This window comes from Martes martes (genome assembly GCF_963455335.1).
Source record: "Martes martes genome assembly, chromosome: 15".
NCBI classification, from domain to species: Eukaryota; Metazoa; Chordata; class Mammalia; order Carnivora; family Mustelidae; genus Martes; species Martes martes.
This window is the reverse complement of record NC_137903.1, coordinates 32,591,234-32,612,490: the sequence shown is the minus strand read 5'-3', so window position 1 is coordinate 32,612,490 and position 21,257 is coordinate 32,591,234. Positions and strand designations below refer to the sequence as shown.

Below are 21,257 nucleotides of genomic sequence, written 5' to 3'. Positions count from 1 at the left end.
CTCTCTGATTGACTTGTTTCACTCAGCATAACATGGATTTAAATATTTTTAAAAGCAAGCATATCTTTTATTACATTCTCTTAGGACAAGTTAAAGCATGTGGCCCTGTACCTCACCTCGAGAATGGCTATGCCCAGTTCTCTATTCTTCCCTTCCAACATGGTGTTTCTGTGGAGCTGAATTGCAGAGATACATATACAATGATTGGAAACAATGTAATTACCTGTATTGATGGAACGTGGACTGAACTTCCTATGTGTGTTGGTGAGAATACATTTCCTACTTGTGTATTTGATTGTTTACAATTTTTTAAATCAATAGATATGTTTAGAACACCATGTGTTCTAATTAGGATATAAGACCCTAAATTCTTCGCCCCTAATTACCTAAGAAACTGAACTGTTAAAGATTTCCTTTGATCTCTGTACACTGTGCAAAACTACAGAGATGCTAAGGGCTCTGTGAACCAAGAGAGTCTGGGGCTTCTACTTCAGGGTAATAGTGGATACTATTCTCCTTTGTCCTATGTCCAGCAATCCCAATATAGTCAAGCCTTTAATTTTGAGCTTTAAAGACTAGCAGATTCTTTGCTGTTATTCTTCAAGATTCTAAAGTAGAAAATCCAAAACCACTCTCTTCCCTCATCTCTTAGATTTTTGGATTATCAGCTGTCTTCCCCTTTCCTGGGGAAGGGGGTCACTGCCCACTCATGATGACCTGCAGGGAAGGAATATGTTCCATCCCCAAGAGCCTGGACTCCGTTATAAAAAGGTGTAAATTATATACGTTCGTGGCCAACAGTTTTTATATAAGGAGAACACAGACATCCAATCACTAGCATCACATAGTGTAAATTTATAAATAGGGATTATTGGAGAAAAACTCATAAAGGGAGAGAGGTAGCAGAGCAGTCTATGTCTTGTTACCCCATCCTTTGACACCCTCAGGAAAGGTTCCACAATGATCTATATATGTATGGACAATAGGGAAGAATTGTAACAGTAAAATCTACTTAGACTAGCAAGTAGTCCATTGCAAATTCTTGTCTGACTGTTGTCATCAGGGTGTTCTTCCTTTGAGCTTAACTCTGACTTATTGAGTCAGGGTCTTAACTAAGCTTCTGAAATGTGGGAGTAATTGAACCTCAAGAGGCGTCCAGATTTCTCTCTCTTAAGACTGTACTTCCCACAGACTTACTCATGCATCACCTCTTTTTATTACTGAAATGCTTTGACAACATTTACTTAACATAATTTAGTGGAAAACAATCACATATGTATGCCTCTTCGTGCCTTGCAAAATCAGGCTGAATGACATTTCGTAAGGACTGTCCTCGAGTCAAGACCCTGGACCAGATTAACCCATCTTGCCCTTCCATTTCCCAAAAGACTTCATCATGTTTTTCTGTCATTCAAAAATGGAATACAGATTTTTGTTTCCCTTTTTCAACAGCATAGTCTGTGCAATGAAGTTAAGAATAGCTTTGTGTGATATTGCTTGAAGGCATCCAACATAATTTAAATACGCTATTAATATGTCAGAAGTTTTATTGAAATAATTGCTAGTTTCTGCTCAATATTCTTATCATGTATGAATATTTTTCTTTTTTATAGAAACAAACCAACTTAAAGGGTGCAGAAGACCACCATTTCATCCAGGAATACTGATAAGGCCAAATCTGAGTGAATATAATCATAGTACCAGAATATATTACAATTGTCTTCCGAGGTACAAACGCATACGATCAGTCTGCATAAATGGGAAATGGTATCCTGAACCAAACTGCATAGGTAAGGTTTTAAAAATTCTGTAGATGGGGCACCTGGGTGGCTCCGTGGGTTGGGCCTCTGCCTTTGGCTCGGGTCATGGTCTCGGGGTCCTGGGATCGAGCCCCGTGTTGGGCTCTCTGCTCAGTGGGGAGCCTTTTTCCCCCTCTTTCTCTGCCTGCCTCTCTGCCTGCTTGTGCTCTCTCTCTGTGTGTCAAATAAATAAATAAATTCTTAAAAAAAAATTTTGTAGACCTCATTTTCTGATAGAAAATTTCTCTTGTAATTAGTATGTTTTTATTTTTTATTTTTTTAAATTTTATTTATTTATTAGAATAAGAGAGAGTGTGTGTGTGAACAAGAGAGCACAAGCAGGGGGAGTAGGAGAGGGAGAGGAAGAAGCAGACACTGAGCAGGGAGCCTGATGTGGGGCTTGATCTCAGGACTCTGAGATCATGACCTGAGCAGAAGGCAGAGGCTTAACCCCCTGTGTCACCCAGGTGCCCCAATTAGTATGTTTTTAAATTATTTATTGTGATGTGTAACTTTTAAAAAAGATTTTATTTATTTATTTGAGAGAGAGAGAGAGCACAAGTAGGAGGGAGAGGCAGAGGGAGAAGGAGAAGCAGACTCCCTGCCAAGCAGGGAGATTGATGAGAGGCTCTATCCCAGGACCTGAGATCATGACCTGAGCTGAAGGCAGACACTCAAACTACTGAGCTACCCATATGCCCCAATATGTAATTTTTAAGTTGATGGTGACGTTTGAAACTCATAACACTATTTTCAGACAAATATTATCATTTAAAAACCCTTGCCCTGATGGAATAAGCCCATTTTTACTCTATTACAATTTCTAGAAATCATAAAAGAAAAAAGAGAACTGTAAAAACAGAACAAAAACTCAGTCTTCAATGACATTAGGAAAAAACTAAAACCCAAATGACATTGTGAAGGATAACTAACAGATACTATAAATTCTGGACCAAAAGTAGAAAGTAGGGAAGGAAAATTATCTGATTAAAAAATTATTTTCCTAAGATTAAATTTCACATTCCTCAAAGGTTTATTTTCAAATTATTTGAGCAACAGGACTATAAATTACAAACAGTTATAAAATGGGCACCATGTTAAATTAAAATAAACCAGATATAGAGAAGATACAGTGCTTACAGAAAAATCACAATAAAATAGAGAAAATAGAGTAGACTTCAGATTTCTCACCAACAATATAAGAAGTAAGAATAAACACAGTAATATCTCCAAAGTGCTTAAAGGAAATAATTGGCAACCAATTGTTCTCTATACCAAAATTACTTATTATTACATATGAGTATGATGATTACAAAATAAAGAAATTTTTAAACATAGAAAAGACCAAGAGAATTTACCACTCAAAATCATCCTTTGATAGGAAAGGAATAAAATGAAACAAGATGGGATTGGGAGGGAGACAAACCATAAGAGACTCTTAATCTCTCAAAACAAACTGAGGGTTGCCCGGGGGAAGGGGTAGGGAGGGGGTGGTTGGGTTATGGACATTGGGGAAGGTATGTGCTATAGTGAGTGCTGTGAAGTGTAAACCTGGAGATTCACAGACTTGTACCCCTGGGGCTAATAATACATTATATGTTAATAAAAAAAAAAGAGTGGCCTAAAAAAAAAATCATCCTTTGAAAGAAGTCATAAAAAATATATACCAATCAGCAAGATGAAGTATTAATTCTTAACAAAAGTATGTGATGTCATTAGAAATGGTGAGTAAAACGTAGAAAATGTTAAATTTAAGTAAGCAATTATTTCAAGAAGGTAAGGTAGCTAATTTTTTAAAAATAAGTAAAATATTTTTATTTTTATTAAATTTCTTTATTCAATATAATTTTATTCTTATATAAGGAAGAAATATTGTTCTGAGAGTTTCAGGAACTATAAAGCCTTTTCCATGCCCATGGAATGTTTACTTAAATTAACCACTTACTGTGCATTCAATAATTCTTACAAGTTTCAAATACTAATACCTATAGATCACTTTCTATAACCACAGAGAAATAATATTTAAAATAATAACATTTATCTACTCCCCTACCCTTCATTTTGTGAAATAATTCACTTCCAAATGACTTAATAAATAGTAAGAACTACATAATAATTGTAAGAACATGTGGTAAAACCTATGAAATGCAACCTAACCAAAATTTGGAGTGACATTCATAGTCTTAAAAAAATAAGCTTGGTGGGGCACCTGGGTGGCTCAGTGGGTTAAAGCCTCTGCCTTCGGCTCAGGTCATGATCTCAGGGTCCTGGGATCGAGCCCCACATTGGGCTCTCTGCTCAGCAGAGAGCCTGCTTCCCTTCCTCTCTCTCTGCCTGCCTCTCTGTGTACTTGTCATCTCTCTCTGTCAAATAAATAAATAAAATCTTTAAAAAAAAAAAAGCTTGGAGATATCTATCTATCTATCTATCTATCTCCCCAAAAGCTAGGAAAAGTAAACTCCAGATAATAGGAGGTAAATAATAAAAGTCAAAGAAGTGTAAATGAAATAGAATATTTTACTTACAGCTGATCCATGAAATAATACTAATTTTGGAAAAGATTAATAAATAGGCCTTCTAATCAATTCTAATCTAGTCAAGAAGAATAGTGGGCAGGTCCAAATAGACATTTCTATAACCAAAAAGCAGACAAAAATACAAATATAGGAAAAATAATTTAAGAACACAATTTTGAAAATAAAGACATTAAAAACATAATTGAAAAGGAAAACACTAGGAAAAGGGCATTTACAGATCTTGGGAGAATGCTGTTTCTGGAGATTTCGTTTATCCAGGGATTTGCCTTGACAAGGATGTTGTCTTGACAAAACTCTACCAGCCCTCAATTTTGAGTCCATTTCTTCATTAGAGTTATTTCACTCCCCACAGTTGACTTTTCTGGGAGAGCCCTTTTAAGGCAACCCACAGCTAGCTTTTTCCCATGGGTTCAATTCTAGCCACTAAGATTTGGAAATGGAGAGAATCTCCAGTGCAGCTATGTCTTTAGGCGTTTTATCAGACAGACCACCTCAGTTAATCTTAAATTTTAACTGGGTCAGAGACTCTTCCCTGTACCATTAATTCCATGGAAAAAGCAGATGTTTAGAAGCTTCCTGTTTTTACTTGGTTTAAGTTGAATGGGAGTTTCCCCTTCTCTCTCCCGTGATATAACATGCAGACAGCACTTTTTAAAGAAACCTTCACTACTGGCTCTTTAAAACTCATTTCTTTTGCTTCTCAAGAATGTCTGTAATACTATTTTAAAGGTGACAGAGTATATTTTATAATCTCTTCGCCCGTGTTATAAAAGTTTCTATCATCTTACTTTTTTATTTTATATTTTATTTTATCTTATTTTATTTTTTGGTGGGGGAGAGAGCACAGCAGGCATAGAGTAGAGGGAGGGGCAGAGGGAGAGAGAGAATGCCATGCAGACTCCGCGCTGAGCACGGAGCCTGACCCAGGGCTCCATTTCAGGACACTGATCAGGAGCTGAGAGCTGGAATCCAAGAGTCAGCCACCCAACTGACTGAGCCGCCTGGGTGCCTCTATTATCTCACTTTACATCTTGGTATAATTGAATTTGGAAGACCAGAAAAAAGAAATAAGAGTATTCTTTCAATGCTCTGTGTTTTATATGCAAACATGTATGGGTCTCAAAACATCATAGTCCATGAAAAAAGCATGTTGCCTTATAATATGCTCTAGCATAGCCCTTATAAATGCTAAAAAAATAAATTCACAGTATTAAATATGGATTCACATGTATGTGTTTAGAGTAGAAAATAAAAACTGGAAATTAAACATATTTGGTAGGGAGAAGGAAAAATGATGAGACAAGCTGGGTCACAAAAGTAACTTTACTATCTGTAGAATTTAGTTTCTTTTATTAAGAAAAGGAAGAAGATAATGTTACTTATACTCTGAAAACAAGAAAAAAATCAAGATAAACTATAAAATTATAGTTTAAACAAAAAGTCTATCAGAGAGTTAAGAAACTAATTAGTGAAATTCCAGAAATTTCTCTCCAAGGAAAAAAGAAAGTCACTTTGCTGCTTTCATCCTTCCAGGAATGGTGAGAGGGTGAGAAACCCACCAGAAACACAAACATAAATAAAATAGTAGAGTTTTTAAAGAATATTATAAGTGGAATGAAGGCTAGCATAACTTAAAATTTCCAAGAGATCAGAAACAAACAAACAAACATGTGTCAGTCTTTTCCAAGTATCCTGATAACATCTGACGTTAAGGCAAGAAAATCGAAATAAAGCATCCAGGGAGTCTGTCTCTCCCCAGCCTTAATGCTGAGATGACTTCAGATCGCTCACCTGTCTTTGCCTTGAGTTCTCTTTGGAGTCCTGAGTTCCCTTTCCAAACAATATTTCTTGACCAGTTTCTTCATCTTGGCAAAATCTACACAAAAAAAATCTTGGGAAAAAGAGAATGCAATTATTGTTTTATTGCTACTTAAAAATCCCAGAATTTTTTGTGTAATTTTTTTTCACTTCCTGACAGGTCCTTTCTCCTTTCGAGTCTACTCATACCTTTATCTCCATTTGGGGAGAAAAGGTATTTTCTGCCAAATGACAAAAAAATATCCTGCCACTCTCATTCCCTATGATGTTTTATGTTTGTCTGAGAGAGCTACTCAAGTGACTTTGGGAAAAACATACCTGCCTATGTGGAGAAGCAGCAGCTTTTAAAATTATACCTCAGTGATCTTTCATTCATTAACCTTATTATCATATCTTTTACATTAATAAATATTTTGCATGGTTGATTTAACATTAGAACCTAAATATGTTTTTATATTAGATAAGGCAGTACATAATGTTCCATTCCTCCATTGCCTGTTGCCAGATTACTGATAGTTTTTAATACTAAAAACACTATATAAAATTTATAGAACACATTAGCAGTGGTATTTAGAATCCCCCAATTACCCAATACGAGTTAGATAAAAATCATAAAAAAAATTTGATTTATTGTATCAACTTGATTTTCTTAAAGGTTGTACTTATTGATAATTAAATTATCTTTCCAGAGTGAGGACAAAAATTAGGAGGAGGCCTTCCTCAAAGTTGAGAGAAGAGTCTAATACGAATTTTGGGAAGTAAAGGTGGGTGGCAGGTGGAGATTAGGTGAGGACATTAACAAGTGGCAAATATCTGTCACAGGAAATGTCAGACTTATTCTCAAGAAAGACAACAAAGTCCTTCATTTTACAAATCAGGAATACAAGGCCCCAAGAAGTCACTTGGTCAAAATCAAAACTGGAATTTGTTTCTAGTTTCTTCTATCAGTGCCGTTTCAACTACACTGTATCTATCCTAGGTTGAAATTTCTAAAGACAACGTCCATACTTCAATAAGGAAAGTAAGTTGGACAACTGACATAATGATGTGTAATTTTTTACCTCAATGTAACAGCAATGATATTTATATGATATTTGAACATTTAACTTGGTTAGTTGGGACTTAGCTTACAATTTTTTTTATTATTTATATGCTTGAGGTTACAGACAACATCAACCTCCCTATTTCCCTGCATTGGGACTTCTAGGAGGTAGACAGCAGGTGGTTGCTGACTCCCAGGATTAGTATCACAGACCTTGGTGCCCTTCCAAGAGTCTTAATGAAATCTACCAAGTATTCACCCTTGTGATTTTGTATTTATATAAAAATATTTGAACACCTAAACCAAAATTAATAAATGACATGCAAAATTCCTCAACAAAGAGAAAATGAGACAAGTAGGAAAATTTCTACATAGTAAAGCCCCATCCATCTATTGAATGTGCCTGGTCTTCTTTTCATGTGCTTTCTATAGCTTGTCCTCTAGCCTGTGAATCAGACTTTACTAACTGAAAATGTACAGTAACAGTAACACCAGGCCAATCTTTTTAAAAAAGATTTACTTATTTATTTTAGAGAGAGAGCACAAGTGGGAGGGGCAGAGGGAAAGGGAGAGAAGATCCCAAGCCAACTCTGTGCTGAGTTTGGAGCCTGATGTGGGGCTTGCTCTCAGGACCCTGAGATCATGACCTAAATCAAAATCGAAGCGCCTTCACTCACCCCAAGGTCAGACTAAAATGTCAGGCTAGTCTTCATTTTCTTGTGAAGGGTGAGTTATTAAGCCAAAACAGTTCATGAAAGGTTGACTGGAATAATGATGCCACTGGAATTAAATTCTTTTATGTCACATATTTCTCAAACCAATAAATAAATAGGGCAAGTCATATAGAACACAGGCATGAGCGGTTCCACCTCCCAGACACCCCTCTAGTTTTTCACAGAAATAATTTTTGCTTAGAGGATTTGCAGCATAGAATTCTAGTGTGTCTGTCTTCCCTTGAAAAAATAAACAACAACCTAATGTAAAATTCAGGTTTCAGAGACAATGTGTGTATTTTGGCTGAATTTACATTGCTCTTAGATTCAGTTTTAAGATAATTTTTGAAATATTTATTCTATTGTCATATTTTTAAATGTACTTAAACAAGAGATACTAGCTCATTCTTCTATCTTGGTTTTTTTAAAAAAAAACAGTATAGTGGGAAATAAAAAATATCTAACAACTTATTTATAATTATTTTGAAGGGAATTGCCACTAGACAGCAACACCTATCCTGGAAAAAAAAAAGAGCTGAAGGAGAACACTTTATCAGCCCAGGTCAGGAGGTGGGATGTGGCTCAGATAATGGTATTTTAGCATCCAAATTGACCATTTAAAGTTTTTTTCCCTTAGAATAAACCAAGCCATCAAAATGAAGTTCATTCCTACTCAAACAGAGGTGTTCTAATTACACCAATTGCCAGTCATTGTCATGTTTAGAACAAAAGGCAAATCATGAAAATCTTTCATTGAGGTCAAGGGTTAGGTTATTAGGGAAAGTCTTCATTGGTATTATCATTACTATTACCATTTTAATTTTTTTGTTTTAACTTGTTTGAATCACACGTACATAACTTTTAAATCATGTGAGTTAGCTAGAAAAAATGTAAAAGGGTTAATTTGAAAATTATATAAGAGAACTGATGGAATAATGAATAGGAAATAGAAGGGAATACCAGAGAAATTTTAATCCAGTGGTTATAGCACAATAGTGCTTTACAAACCATAAACTATGTTAAGATAAAGTATATTTGGGGCACCTGGGTGGCTCAGTGGGTTAAGCCTTTGCTTTCAGATCAGGTCATGATCTCAGGGTCCTGGGATCGAGCCCCACATCGAGCTCTCTGCTCAGTGGGGAGCCAGCTTCCCCTCTCTCTGCCTTTCTGCCTACTTGTGATCTCTGTCTGTCAAATAAATAAATAAATAAATCTTTTAAAAAAGATAAAGTATATTTGTTACTATAGCATCATATGTATATACACACACACTCATGCATACACACACATACCAAGGGAGTTACTAGTTATTGGATGTTCCACTATACTGAAATATTATCTTGTTGAGATGTTTTTCCTTAGCTTTTATTAGTGAAATAATTAAATTCCAAACTTTTTTAGGAAAATGGAGAGAATTCTGCCCACCTCCACCTCAGATACCTAATGCTCAGAAAATGCTAACCACAGTGAATTATCGGAATAAAGCAAAAGTAGCCATTCTCTGCAAAGAAAATTATCTACTTCATGGACCAAGAGAAATTGTGTGTAAAGATGGACAATGGCAGTCATTACCACAGTGTATTGGTTAGTAGTTTATTTCTAATACTACTTTAAAAGTGTTTACTAATCTCCTTTGTTTTATCTAAAGAACAGGAAAAAGAACTTGTGATTTATTTATTGCACTTATTATTCTAAAGCATTAAATTGTCATCTAGTTATCCAATTCTGTGACTTTCAAAAACTGTTCCTCTATGAAGTACTTGCAACAGTGGCCATAGAAGAAATAAGTTTGAGATCTCTACTGGATACCCACTTCTATTAAGTATATTTACTTGACAGATGTATAATGGACAATACAGAAATGGTCAGGGCTAAGATGTAAATTTGGCAACTGTAAGTATAGAGAATATCTAAAGCTATAGGACTGGATGGGACCCCATAGAGAATTCAATGGCTAAATAAGAGAGAAGGTCAAAGGGACAGCCTTGGCAGCTCTCCATTATTAGAGATCTGGGAAATGAGGAGCAGCCAGATAGAGTTGTGGAAGAAAAACTAGGACAGGCTGATAAAATGATTCTAGGACACAATTACATTGTGTGTGTGTGGGGGGGGGGATTCCCCCACATCTAACAAGCAAGTCTTGGACACCTGTTAGGTGTCCTAAAATTCACCTAAGTTCTGACCCTGTCTTACCCACCCAGAGATAGCCTCAGACGTGACAGGTTAAAAATGCCCTCGTAGAAGACTACTCCTGGTACCCCCGCTTCAGAGGCCAGTTCCATGTCTAAGTTGTCATCTGTGTTTTTGACTGACTGGCTATACATGGGAGGTTCCCACAACCCCTCTCCTTGAGTTTGATTAATTTGCTAAAGCAACTCACAGAACTAAGAGAAATGTTTTACTTACTCGATTATGGGTTTATTATAAAAGGACTTAACTCAGGAACAGCCAGATGGAAGAGATGTACAAGGCAAGGTATGGGGGAAGAGCAGGAAATTCCATGCTCTCTCCAGCCCACGCTTTTTCCCCGCATCTCCACAAGTTCACCAACCCAGAAACTTTAGGACCGTGTCCTTTTGGAGTTTTATGGAGGCTTCATTACATAGGCAGATTGATTAAAACTTTGGCCATTGGTGATTGATTCAAATCTCAGGTCCCTCCAGGTTCCACCTTCTAATCACATGATTAGTTCTCCTCGCAACCACCCTATCCTCAGGTTACCTTTGAGTTTTCCAGAATTCGTCTCACTGACATAGCAAAAGACACATGTACTGCTCTCATCACTTGGGAAATCCCGAGGTTTTAGGACCTCTGTGCCAGCAATGGGGAGAAAAACCAAATATTTATCATAAATCACATTACCAGAGCTGGTGTCCCAGAAGCAATGCCAAGGACATATTGCAAAATATCATTCAACAGTACAGCGAACATGTCAGAGACTACCTAGAACGAGACAAGTTGACTGATAGTTGAACAATGAATTTAGCTACCTAAAGTAATTGGTAACTTTGCTTAGTTATTTCAGTAGGGGGGAATACTTATTTGCAGTGTGTTCAGGAGAGGATGTGAGGTGATTAAGTCAGATCAGGGGGGCTAGGAAACAAGTAGTTTTGCTCTCACAGGCATAGGGAAATGAGGCAGTAACTAGATGGGGGGTAAGGGGAGCAGGTATGGATAAAAGGAAATTTTACCTTACTCAGTTGTGACATTTTCAGCATGTTTGTATGTTGGTGAATGATTTGGCAGGTAAGGAGAAATTGATAATACAGACAAAAGGGGACAATTCATGGAGTACGGGCTTTGCTGAATTTAAAGGGGAAGGAATCTAATGCTCACATGAAAGAGTTAGTCTGAGAAAAATGCAGAAATAGTAACTCAGTGAAACAAGAGGTAGAAGAAATTTGGGATAAGAGCATTTATTTGGCCATTTCTTATCTATATCTTTGGTGATGTATGGGAAGAGAAATCAGTACAATGGAATGTATCCCCGCCATTCCTTTTTTTCTTATTTTTTTAAGATTTATTTATTTATTTGAGAGAGAGAGAGAGAGAGCAAGCGAGCAGAGGAAGGTGCAGAGGGAGAGGGAGAGAGAATCTCCAGCAGACTCCTCACAGAGCGTGGGGCCCAGTGTGGGGCTCAATCTCACAACCCTGAAATCATGACCTGAGCAGAAATCAAGAGTCAGGGGCTTAACCAACTGAACCACCCAATTGCCCCTGTTCCCCAGCCATTCTTTTTTAAAAAAGATTTTATTTATTTACTTGAAAGAGAGAGAGAATGAGAGAGAGCACGAGAGTGGGGTGAGGGGCAGAAGGAGAAGCAGACTCCCTGCTGAGCAGGGAGCCTGATGTGGGACTCGATCCCTGGCCTCTGGCATCATGACCTGGGCTGAAGGCAGACACCTAACTGACTCAGCCACCCAGGCGCCCTATCCCAGTTACCTTTAAAATGAAGTTCAAACATTTATTGACAGAGAAAGATGCTGTGTTATTGTTTGGAATCAGAAAACAAATGGAAAATAGTATGTCAATAGTTCATTTCAGTAGAACTATGAGTTTATGATCATGTACTGATAGGCACATTCTATTTGCATAAAATAACAGTAGTCCTAGAGAATAGAAATGGAAAGGGAGTTTTTTTATTTTTACCTTTCCTGTTTAAATAAAAATTTTTATGAAGATGGTGGACAGTAGACCAGATAAGATTTACTTATCTGTTCCTTTTGCTTTAAATAAAAACTATTTTTAATACTTATACTTGCATGTCCTTATAATACATATATACTTAATACTTCAGTGTATTTTACTTTAGGGTAAAAAGAACCACTATAATAGTTTTGGCTATCAGCTTGTATTATCAAAATTATATAATCAGATACTTGAGCTCTCAGACATCATATAAGACATTGAAGATTTAATATAAGGAGGTTTATTTGTACTATTTTAAACTACATGTTGGTTTTCTCTCAACACATAAATGTTATTTACTTTCCAGAGTCCACACTATATTGTGGTCCCCCTCCACCTGTTAGCAATGGAGACATCACCTCATTCCCATTATCAGTATATCCTCCAGGATCAACAGTCCGGTACCGTTGTCAGTCTTTCTATGAGCTTCGGGGCTCCATAGATATAATATGCAGAAATGGACAGTGGTCAGAACCACCAAAATGCCTAGGTGAGTTCTTCATGTTCTCCTGGAATCTGATATTTGTTATTCATAGTAAACTTTTCATGGACTAATTTCATAGGATGACTTCTACTTCAATTGAATTGAGCTGAAAACCTGCCTGACATTGATCAAGCCATTTGGCAAGTATTTGGAGGAGTTAGGATTCAGACGCAGCAATCTGGTCCCAAATTTCATGTATTTAAGCCTGATGCTCTGGTGGCTTCTCATCTCATGTCTGCAGAAAAGTAAGGGAGAAAAAAAGTCAGCCTCTCCTTAACAGTACAAGGACTGGTCTGTCATATGTCATCAGCAAAATACTTGGTAATGTATCTTACAATCTCCTGGGCTTGGGCAAATCTAGGGACTAAAAGAAGTTCCTTATGGTTGCCACTGCCTCGGATGGCTCCTCCAATTTGACCTTGGACTTATTTCATCAACTCTGAACAAGTCCCTTATCAGAGATGATGGGCTATAGAGAACATGCTGCTAGTAGGGACAGGGTGTACTATTTACTCAGGAGGATGCTACCTCTCAGAATGCTGAATTTAAAAAAGGAGTGGACTCTGATCATGGGGGAAAGTAACACTTCTCTTCTACAGAAATCAAGGTTTCATAAAAGTCCCGAACCATCAATAATTAGTTTGTGGAGAAGGAGTGCTAAACAAGTAATATAATAGCTCATTGATAGTTACCTTCAAGAATATGCTAAGTGAATACTTAAAGAGATGATTGGTTTTTATATCTATTGTTGTCTTCTTCAGCCAACTTTCTGTACTATATATCTGATAGATGGAAATAAACTTATTTTTACTATAATATTTAGTAAGATGTTAATATATTCATGTGCTCACATTGTGCACATTTTGGAAACAATGTAAAAGAGAATCCTGAGTTGGGAAAGGAGGGTGAATGAATAACATTGACCCTAATAGAACATTTTAACTTAATCCTATTTGGTATGTGGGGTTTAGGTATATAATGCATAGGAATTAAGCATAAGGTCTGAAGTCAAACTGCCAGTTTCCATATTCTGGCTCAAAAAACTCACTCAATTACATGACTTTGGAAAAATTACTCAACCTTTCTGAACCCCCATCTCCCCTTAAGTAGCCCAGGGAAATGATGTGTGGTATTTAAAGAAAATGCATACAAAATACTGAGAACAGTATCTGGCAAACTCAATAAATAGTAGCTTTTAATATTCATTCATAATTTTATTTAATTCTTAGAAAGGAAAAGTTCTATTATTAATCATTTATTTTTTATCATTTCTTCTTTCAGATGCCTGTATAATTTCTGAAGTTAACATGAACAAAAATAAGATACAGTTAAGATGGAAAGACACCAAAAAACTTTATGTGAAAACGGGGGATTTTGTTGAATTTGACTGTCAACAGCCGTATAAAGCGAAGACATCAAGGGAATCTTTTCGGGTAGTCTGTCAGGAAGGAAAATTTGAATATCCCATGTGTGAATGAAACCAGCGTAGTTCCGTTGAATATAATTTAAAAAAATAGTCATACATGGGGTGCCTGGGTGTCTCAGCGGGTTAAACGTCTACCTTCCGCTCAGGTCATGATCTCAGGGTCCTGGGATCGAGCCCCGCATCGGGCTCTCTGCTCAGCAGGGAGTGTGCGTCTCCCTCTGCCCTTCATCCTACTTGTGCTCCTTCTCTCTCTGTCTCTCTCAAATAAACAAATAAAACCTTAAGAAAAGGTAATCCTACATGTATAAGTATGCATTCTTTTCTATACTTACTTTATTCTTTCAATCTTACTTTGAAATTGGATTTTCAGAGGTACGCAAGTTTAGAAGCTGAGAGCAGTGCTTCAGGTATTAGGTGGACTACATTTTACCTGGGCAAATCTTAGCACTGGGTCCCCTGTACCTACAGTACCCACAGAAAGTGGGCATGGGCCTCAATTCAGTTAATTCCCTCTAACCTCTTCCAATTGTCTAAAAATTATAAGATAACTTCAATGCTTTCTGAGCCTACTTCTTCTGAAATAAAGTTGTTAATGTACTATCTATCTTCCTAACATCATAAAAATACAAAAGCTATCACCTCTTATGCTTGTAGCAAGCATTAGTAAGTATTAATAAGTCCTCTAATGGGAGACTAATTATTCATCAAATACTAAATAATCCTTAAAGGCACAAATACATCATCTTCCACAAATGAGTTGAAGACTGAAATATTTACAGATCTTCGTACAGCACTTCCAGTATAGTCAAGAGGTGATAAAACATACCCAAAGGTAACTATAGTTATAAGTGAAAGTTATGAGGTTACAATACTGCACTTACAAGATTACCTAGACATGTGTAAATACTTAGAGGGGATAGGGAAGAAATACAAAGTATGGCTGTAACAATTCAATGTAGTTTGAGGTTAGTAGGTTAAGAAATTAAATACTTGCAAATTTTTATATTTCCCATATTTTATAATTTTTCATTTTGAATTATATTACTATTACAGTTAGATGAAAGTTATCAAGAACTGTGATTAGAGACCAAGAAAGTAGAAGAAGAGAGTGTAAAGACCCTGTAGGTCATGAAGCTGATTTCAGGAAAAAAACTCCATTATTTTTTTGATGTACTATAGTTCAGGGAAGTACTGAACAGGAACTTTTAACTTTTTAAATTTGCATGTTCCTGTATTTTAGGTAGCATTTCATAGTTAAAATATTTTTTGGTCAGCAGGTTTCTTTTTTTCCTTAAGTATCTATGAATATGCTGACAACGAATACAGGTAAAAATTAAGGCTTAAAATCTTCACAACTAAGGGGCTGCCTGGGTAGCTCAGTGGGTTAAGGCCTCTGCCTTCGGCTCAGGTCATGATCCCAGGGTCCTAGGATCGAGCCCCACATTGGGCTCTCTGCTCTGCAGGGAGCCTGCTTCCCTTCCTCTCTCTCTGCCTGCCTCTCTGCCTACTTGTGATCTCTGTCTGTCAAATAAATAAATAAAATAAAAAAAAATCTTCACAACTGTGGATATAGCAATAGATTCTTTTATATGACATCAAAACATAAGCAAGCAAGAAAAAATAGACAAATTGAACTTCATCAAGATTACAAACCTTTATGCTTTAAACAATACCAATAAGAAAATGAAAGCACAACAGATATAATAGAAGAAAAGGGTTGCAAATTATATATCTGATAAGGGACTCATATCTGGAATTAAAGAACTCACCACTCAAAATAGAATGACAACCCAATTTTAAAATGAGCAAAAGATCTAAATAGACATATGTCCAAAAAATATGTATGAATGGCCAGTAAGCACATGAAAAGATACTTAACTTCATGAATCATTAAGCAAATGCAAATAAAAATCACCATGAGATACTACTTCTCACCCACTAGAATGGCTTTAATCAGTCAGATAGTAACAAGTGTTATTAAGAATATGGACAAATTGGAACCCATATACACTGCTGATGAGAATGTAAAGAGGTGCACCCAACTTGGAAAACAATCTGGAAGTTGTTTGAAAGGCTAAACATAGAGTCAGTAATCTATTTCTAGATATATACCAAAAGAAATAAAAACATGTTCACAGAAGCATTGGACATGAGTGTTCATAGCAGAATTATTCATAATAATAAAAAATAGAAACAACCCAGATACTTAGCAAAAAACATAAACATATATCTTATGTAATATTATTTAGTTATTATTAACACTAGTTATTATTTATGTTTAGTTATTAATATTATTTAGTTATTAGTTAAAACACATATATTATGTAATATTGTTATTATTAATATTGTTTAGTTATTATTCATGTAATATTATTTAGTTATAACAAAGGATAAAATACTATTACATGCCACAATAGGGATGAACTTCAGAAACTTTAGATTTAGTGAGAAAAGCCAGTCAAAAAAGACTACATATTATGTGATTCCATTTATAGGATATGTCCAGAATAGACAAATATAGAGGGACAGAAAGTAAATCTGTGGTTGCTTAGTGTTGGAGTAGGGAAGCAGGGGCTGATAGCTAACAGCAGTAAATGTTCTAAAATTGATTGTGGTGGTGATTATACAACCCTGTGATTATAACAAAAAACATTGAATGCACAATCCATTTTAAATGAGTGAATTGGGGGCACCTGGGTGGCTCAGTAGGTTAAAGTTTCTGCCTTCGGCTCAGCTCATGATCCCAGGGTCCTGGGATGGAACCCTGCGTCGGGCTCTCTGCTCAGCGGGGAACCTGCTTTCCCCTCTCTGCCTGCTTGTGATCTCTGTCTGTCAAATAAATAAACAAAATCTTTAAAAAAAAAAAGAATAAATAAATGAGTGAATTGTATGATATGTGAATTATATCTCAATAAAGTAATTCAAGAAAATAGTGGCCAACATTTTAAAATCATGACAAATACTGGGAATTAAAAAGTAAAATGAAAAATTAAGACGGTATCAAAATTTGTAATGAATTTGTACTAACTCAAAGATTGATGGGGTTGAATAAAAAAGTAAAAACTTGTAACTCGATACCACCTCACACCAGTCAGAATGGCTAAAATTAACAAGTCAAGAAATGACAGATGCTGGAGAGGATGTGGAGAGAGGAGAACCCTCTTACACTGTTTTTGGGAATGCAAGCTGGTGTAGCCACTCTGGAAAACAGTGTGGAGGTTCCTCAAAAAAACTGGAAATAGAGCTACCCTATGACCCAGCAATTGCCCTACTGGGTATATATCCTAAAGATACAAACGTGGTGCTCCGAAGGGGCACGTGCACCCGAATGTTTATAGCAGCAACGTCCACAATAGCCAAACTGTGGAAAGAGCCTAGATGTCCATCAACAGATGAATGGATAAAGAAGACGTGGTATATATACACAATGGAATACTATGCAGCCATCAAAAGAGATGAAATCTTGCCATTTGCGACAACGTGGATGGAACTAGAGGGTATCATGCTTAGCGAAATAAGTCAATCGGAGAAATATAACTATCATATGATCTCTTTGATATGAGGAAGTGGAGATGCAATGTGGGGGGATGGGGGGAGGTAGGAAAAGAAAAAATGGAAGAAGATGGGATTGGGAGAGAGACAAACCATAAAAGACTCAATCTCAAAAAACAGACTGAGGGTTGCTGTGGGGAGGGCGGACGGGAGAGGGTGGTGGGGATATGGACATTGGGGAGGGTATGGGCTATGATGAGTGCTGTGAAATGTGTAAACCTGGCGATTCACAGACCTGTACCCCTGGGGATAAAAATACATTATATGTTTATTAAAATAAATAAATTAATTTTAAAAATACATTATATGTTTATTAAAATAAATAAATTAATTTTTTAAAAAAGCTTATAACTCACACTGGCTATCTCTTAAAACAGCTAATAGGAGGAAGGCAGGTAGAAGTTTCATTTCTCCTCCTGGATGCTGAGGGGGAAATCTTGAAAGGGAACTGTTAACTTAAAAGTTTTAGAATGACAAAATACATATAAAAATGTTTTAGTTAGAGGACAATAGGAAACAGTATTTTATTTAAACATTTCGTTTATTTATTTGAGAGAAAGAGCACGCACAGTGGGGAAGGGCAGCGGAAGAGGGAGAGAGAGAATCTCAAGCAGATTCTCCACTGAGTGCAGAGCCTGGCATAGGGCTCAATCTCATGACCCTGAGATCAGGACCTGAGTCAAAATCAAGAGCCAGATGCTTAACTGACTGAGCCACCCAAATGGCCCAGAACAGTATTTTGAAATTGGGTATTCTTGCTCAGTTTCTGACAATTTCTTTCCTTCTCAAACTATTTGTGGCACACGATTCTAACAAGTTGCTCGAGCAGCAGTGTCGTATTTGAGAAGCTTTGCTATCCTTAGCTTACTACTCTCCTCCAAGATGTAAAGAAATTTAAAAAAAAAAAAAAGGAGGAGTAGGATTGGAATGGAAATTCCAGAAGCATTTCTTATAGGCAGTTGTCAGCTTAGCAAATGATGTGATATACAAATAACTAGAAGAACGTGATCCAGACCCATTGTCAAGAGAAAGATAATCAAGGGGCGCCTGGGTGGCTCTGTTGTTAAGCGTCTGCCTTCGGCTCAGGTCATGATCCCAGGGTCCTGGGATGGAGACACACACTGGGCTTGCAGGAAGCCTGCTTTTCCCTCTCCCACTCCCCCTGCTTGTGTTTCCTCTCTAGCTGTATCTCTCTCTGCCAAATAAATAAAGTCTTGAAAAAAAAAAAAAGAGAGAGAAAGACAATCAACATACTGAGTGTGAGATGATCCAGATATTGGAATAGACAAGTATTTTATACAAGATTTATAGCTATTCTAAAGGCACTATAAAAAATGCTCTCAATGAATAAAAATATAAGACATCAATAGAAAAAGAGAAACCATAAAGGAGACAGATGGAATTGACAAAGGACCATGAACATATAAATAAATGGAAATAATGGAAATAAATGATGGAAATAATCCAATTTAAAAAAAAAGAAAGATAATTATAAAATGAGTTTGTGGGAATGGCTGGACAATAGAAAAAGGAAACGTGTACATGGAGTCTGAGAATGAAAAGAGAAAGAATATGGAAGAAAAATTACTTGAAGAAACAAGACCATCAATTCCTCAAATTTGATGGCTGAGATAACTATATAGGATCTAGAAAATTAATAAAGTCCATGTCCGATAACTACAAAGAAAATATAATATATACAAACTACCAATAGTGAAAGATAATGAGACTCTTGAAAACAGCCATTTAAAAAAAGATTCATTTCATACAATGGAATTGTATTGCCTTATTGGCAGTTATGGAAGCTGGAAGAGAATGAAAAACAGTTTTTAAGTACGAAAATAAAACATTTTGAGCCCAAAATAATGTCTAGTGAAAATAAAATCCAAGGAAAAAAAAAAGCAAAATAAGCACATTTTCAGAAATAAGAAAAGTAAAATAATTAACTAGGGCAAGTCCTTGCCAGGAGAACTGCACTATCAGAAAAAAACGTGTGCATGGGGAGTTAGAGGGGCAGAGAAAGAAGTTAGGGAACCCTAAGTTTGTCTTGTTCCTCGAATACAACTAGATAGTTACCAAATCATTCTGAACCCCTGAGGAAGCAGAGAGCTCAGAAAACAAATACTGCAATTCTAGTAGAAAATGACCACTGTCTGGAAGATAGGAGGTAGGGAGACTTGAAGCTAGGGTCAGAGAGCCTGGGATTGGCGAGGGGAGGGAGCCTGCTTAAGGGGCTACCCTAAGGTAGTATAAGAAGCAGAGTGCAAAATCCGAATTTTTTTTTTTTTAAGATTTTATTTATTTACTTGACAGAGAGAGATCACAGTAGACAGAGAGGCAGGCAGAGAGAGAGAGAGGGAAGCAGGCTCCCTGCCGAGCAGAGAGCCCGATGCGGGACTCGATCCCAGGACCCTGAGATCATGACCTGAGCCGAAGGCAGAGGCTTTAACCCACTGAGCCACCCAGGCGCCCCCAAAATCCGAATTTTTAGAAGTCTGCTACAGTGGGGGATGTGCCTGGCTTAAATGTGCTCAGATGGCAAAGCGGGGTGGAATGCTAGGTGTGACAGGGTGGTCTGAGGATCCCTGGGGTCGCCAGAAGATCAGGTGGAGCCCGAGTGCGGAGGAGTTCCCAGGCTTCAGAGCCCGGAAACTGGCTGAGAACAGTGAACGTAGGCGCCGGCTTTCTGCTCTGTGCTGCCATGAACTGCGAACCATTGCCTGCTCCTGAGACGGCTTTCCTGGAAGGGGCCCAGCAAAAGGCAGAAAGGGGGGCAAGACCCTCCCCGGGAGGAACCGCAGGACTCCTTAAAATTTGGAGTTTTGAAACTCAGTTGCATGCCTGAGATAAAAACGCTCGGCCAAATTCTGGGTGAACACAGAGTTCTTATGGAAACTGGGGAGACAGAGGGATTCATTGCTCTTCTGTGGAAGCTCAGTGAAGAGTGGTGGGTGCATATTTTCAGCTTGGGGACTAGGGGCACTGCCACGTTCTTACCCATCAGTGCTGAAAGCCTTCAGGGAGCAAAACAGCACCACCTAGTGGAGTCCAGAGCTGCTTACACTGAGCCCTGCCTCCCTGAGCCCTAGAGGCTCATGTCCACTAGGGCAAGTCCACGTGAGAATCCCCGCAACAGACCCCTCCCTCAGAAGACAAGATCAAAGAACTCCTTCACACCAAGTTTACTGATCGTGGAGGGCTCCGGAGCTTCAGCTGTTGGGGAAAACAGTATATAGCATTCTTTGTATTTTTATCCTTTAGTCTTTCAGTGTTATTTTTTCAGTTATTTTATTTTTTTCAATTCTTTTTAATTCCTTTTACATTTTATTTTTACATATATTTTGTATATTTTTTCTTATTTTTGTTTCGTTTCATTGTATTTTATTTATAATTTGTATAATTATATATAATTATAATATATAATATATTACATATGTTATATAGATAATATAATATACATAATATATACATATAATACATAACAATATATTTATTATATATAATATGTATAGTATGTAAAATATAATATATGTAATATGTACAATATGTATGATTACATGTAATTATAATACATAATTATATATAATTATAATATTTACTACATAGTGCATATATAATACATACATAATCACATACATACATTAATATATAATATTATGTATATTATATATTTATGTAATATATATATCTCTTTTTCT

The 21,257-nt window shown here is 36.8% G+C and overlaps 1 protein-coding gene across 2 annotated transcripts in view; it reads left to right on the top strand.

Moving 5' to 3' along the window:
* Window positions 1-14,618, top strand: part of CFHR5 (complement factor H related 5) — a 29,002-nt gene extending 14,384 nt beyond the window's left edge. For both annotated transcript variants that reach the window (XM_080824573.1, XM_080824574.1), the window contains 5 exons: window positions 85-264; window positions 1,614-1,790; window positions 9,311-9,493; window positions 12,405-12,587; window positions 13,863-14,618. In XM_080824573.1, coding sequence (XP_080680699.1) covers window positions 85-264; window positions 1,614-1,790; window positions 9,311-9,493; window positions 12,405-12,587; window positions 13,863-14,059 — 920 coding nt within the window. In that variant the 3' untranslated portion in view covers window positions 14,060-14,618. The remainder of the gene's footprint in view (window positions 1-84; window positions 265-1,613; window positions 1,791-9,310; window positions 9,494-12,404; window positions 12,588-13,862) is intronic.
* Window positions 14,619-21,257: the final 6,639 nt, after the last annotated feature.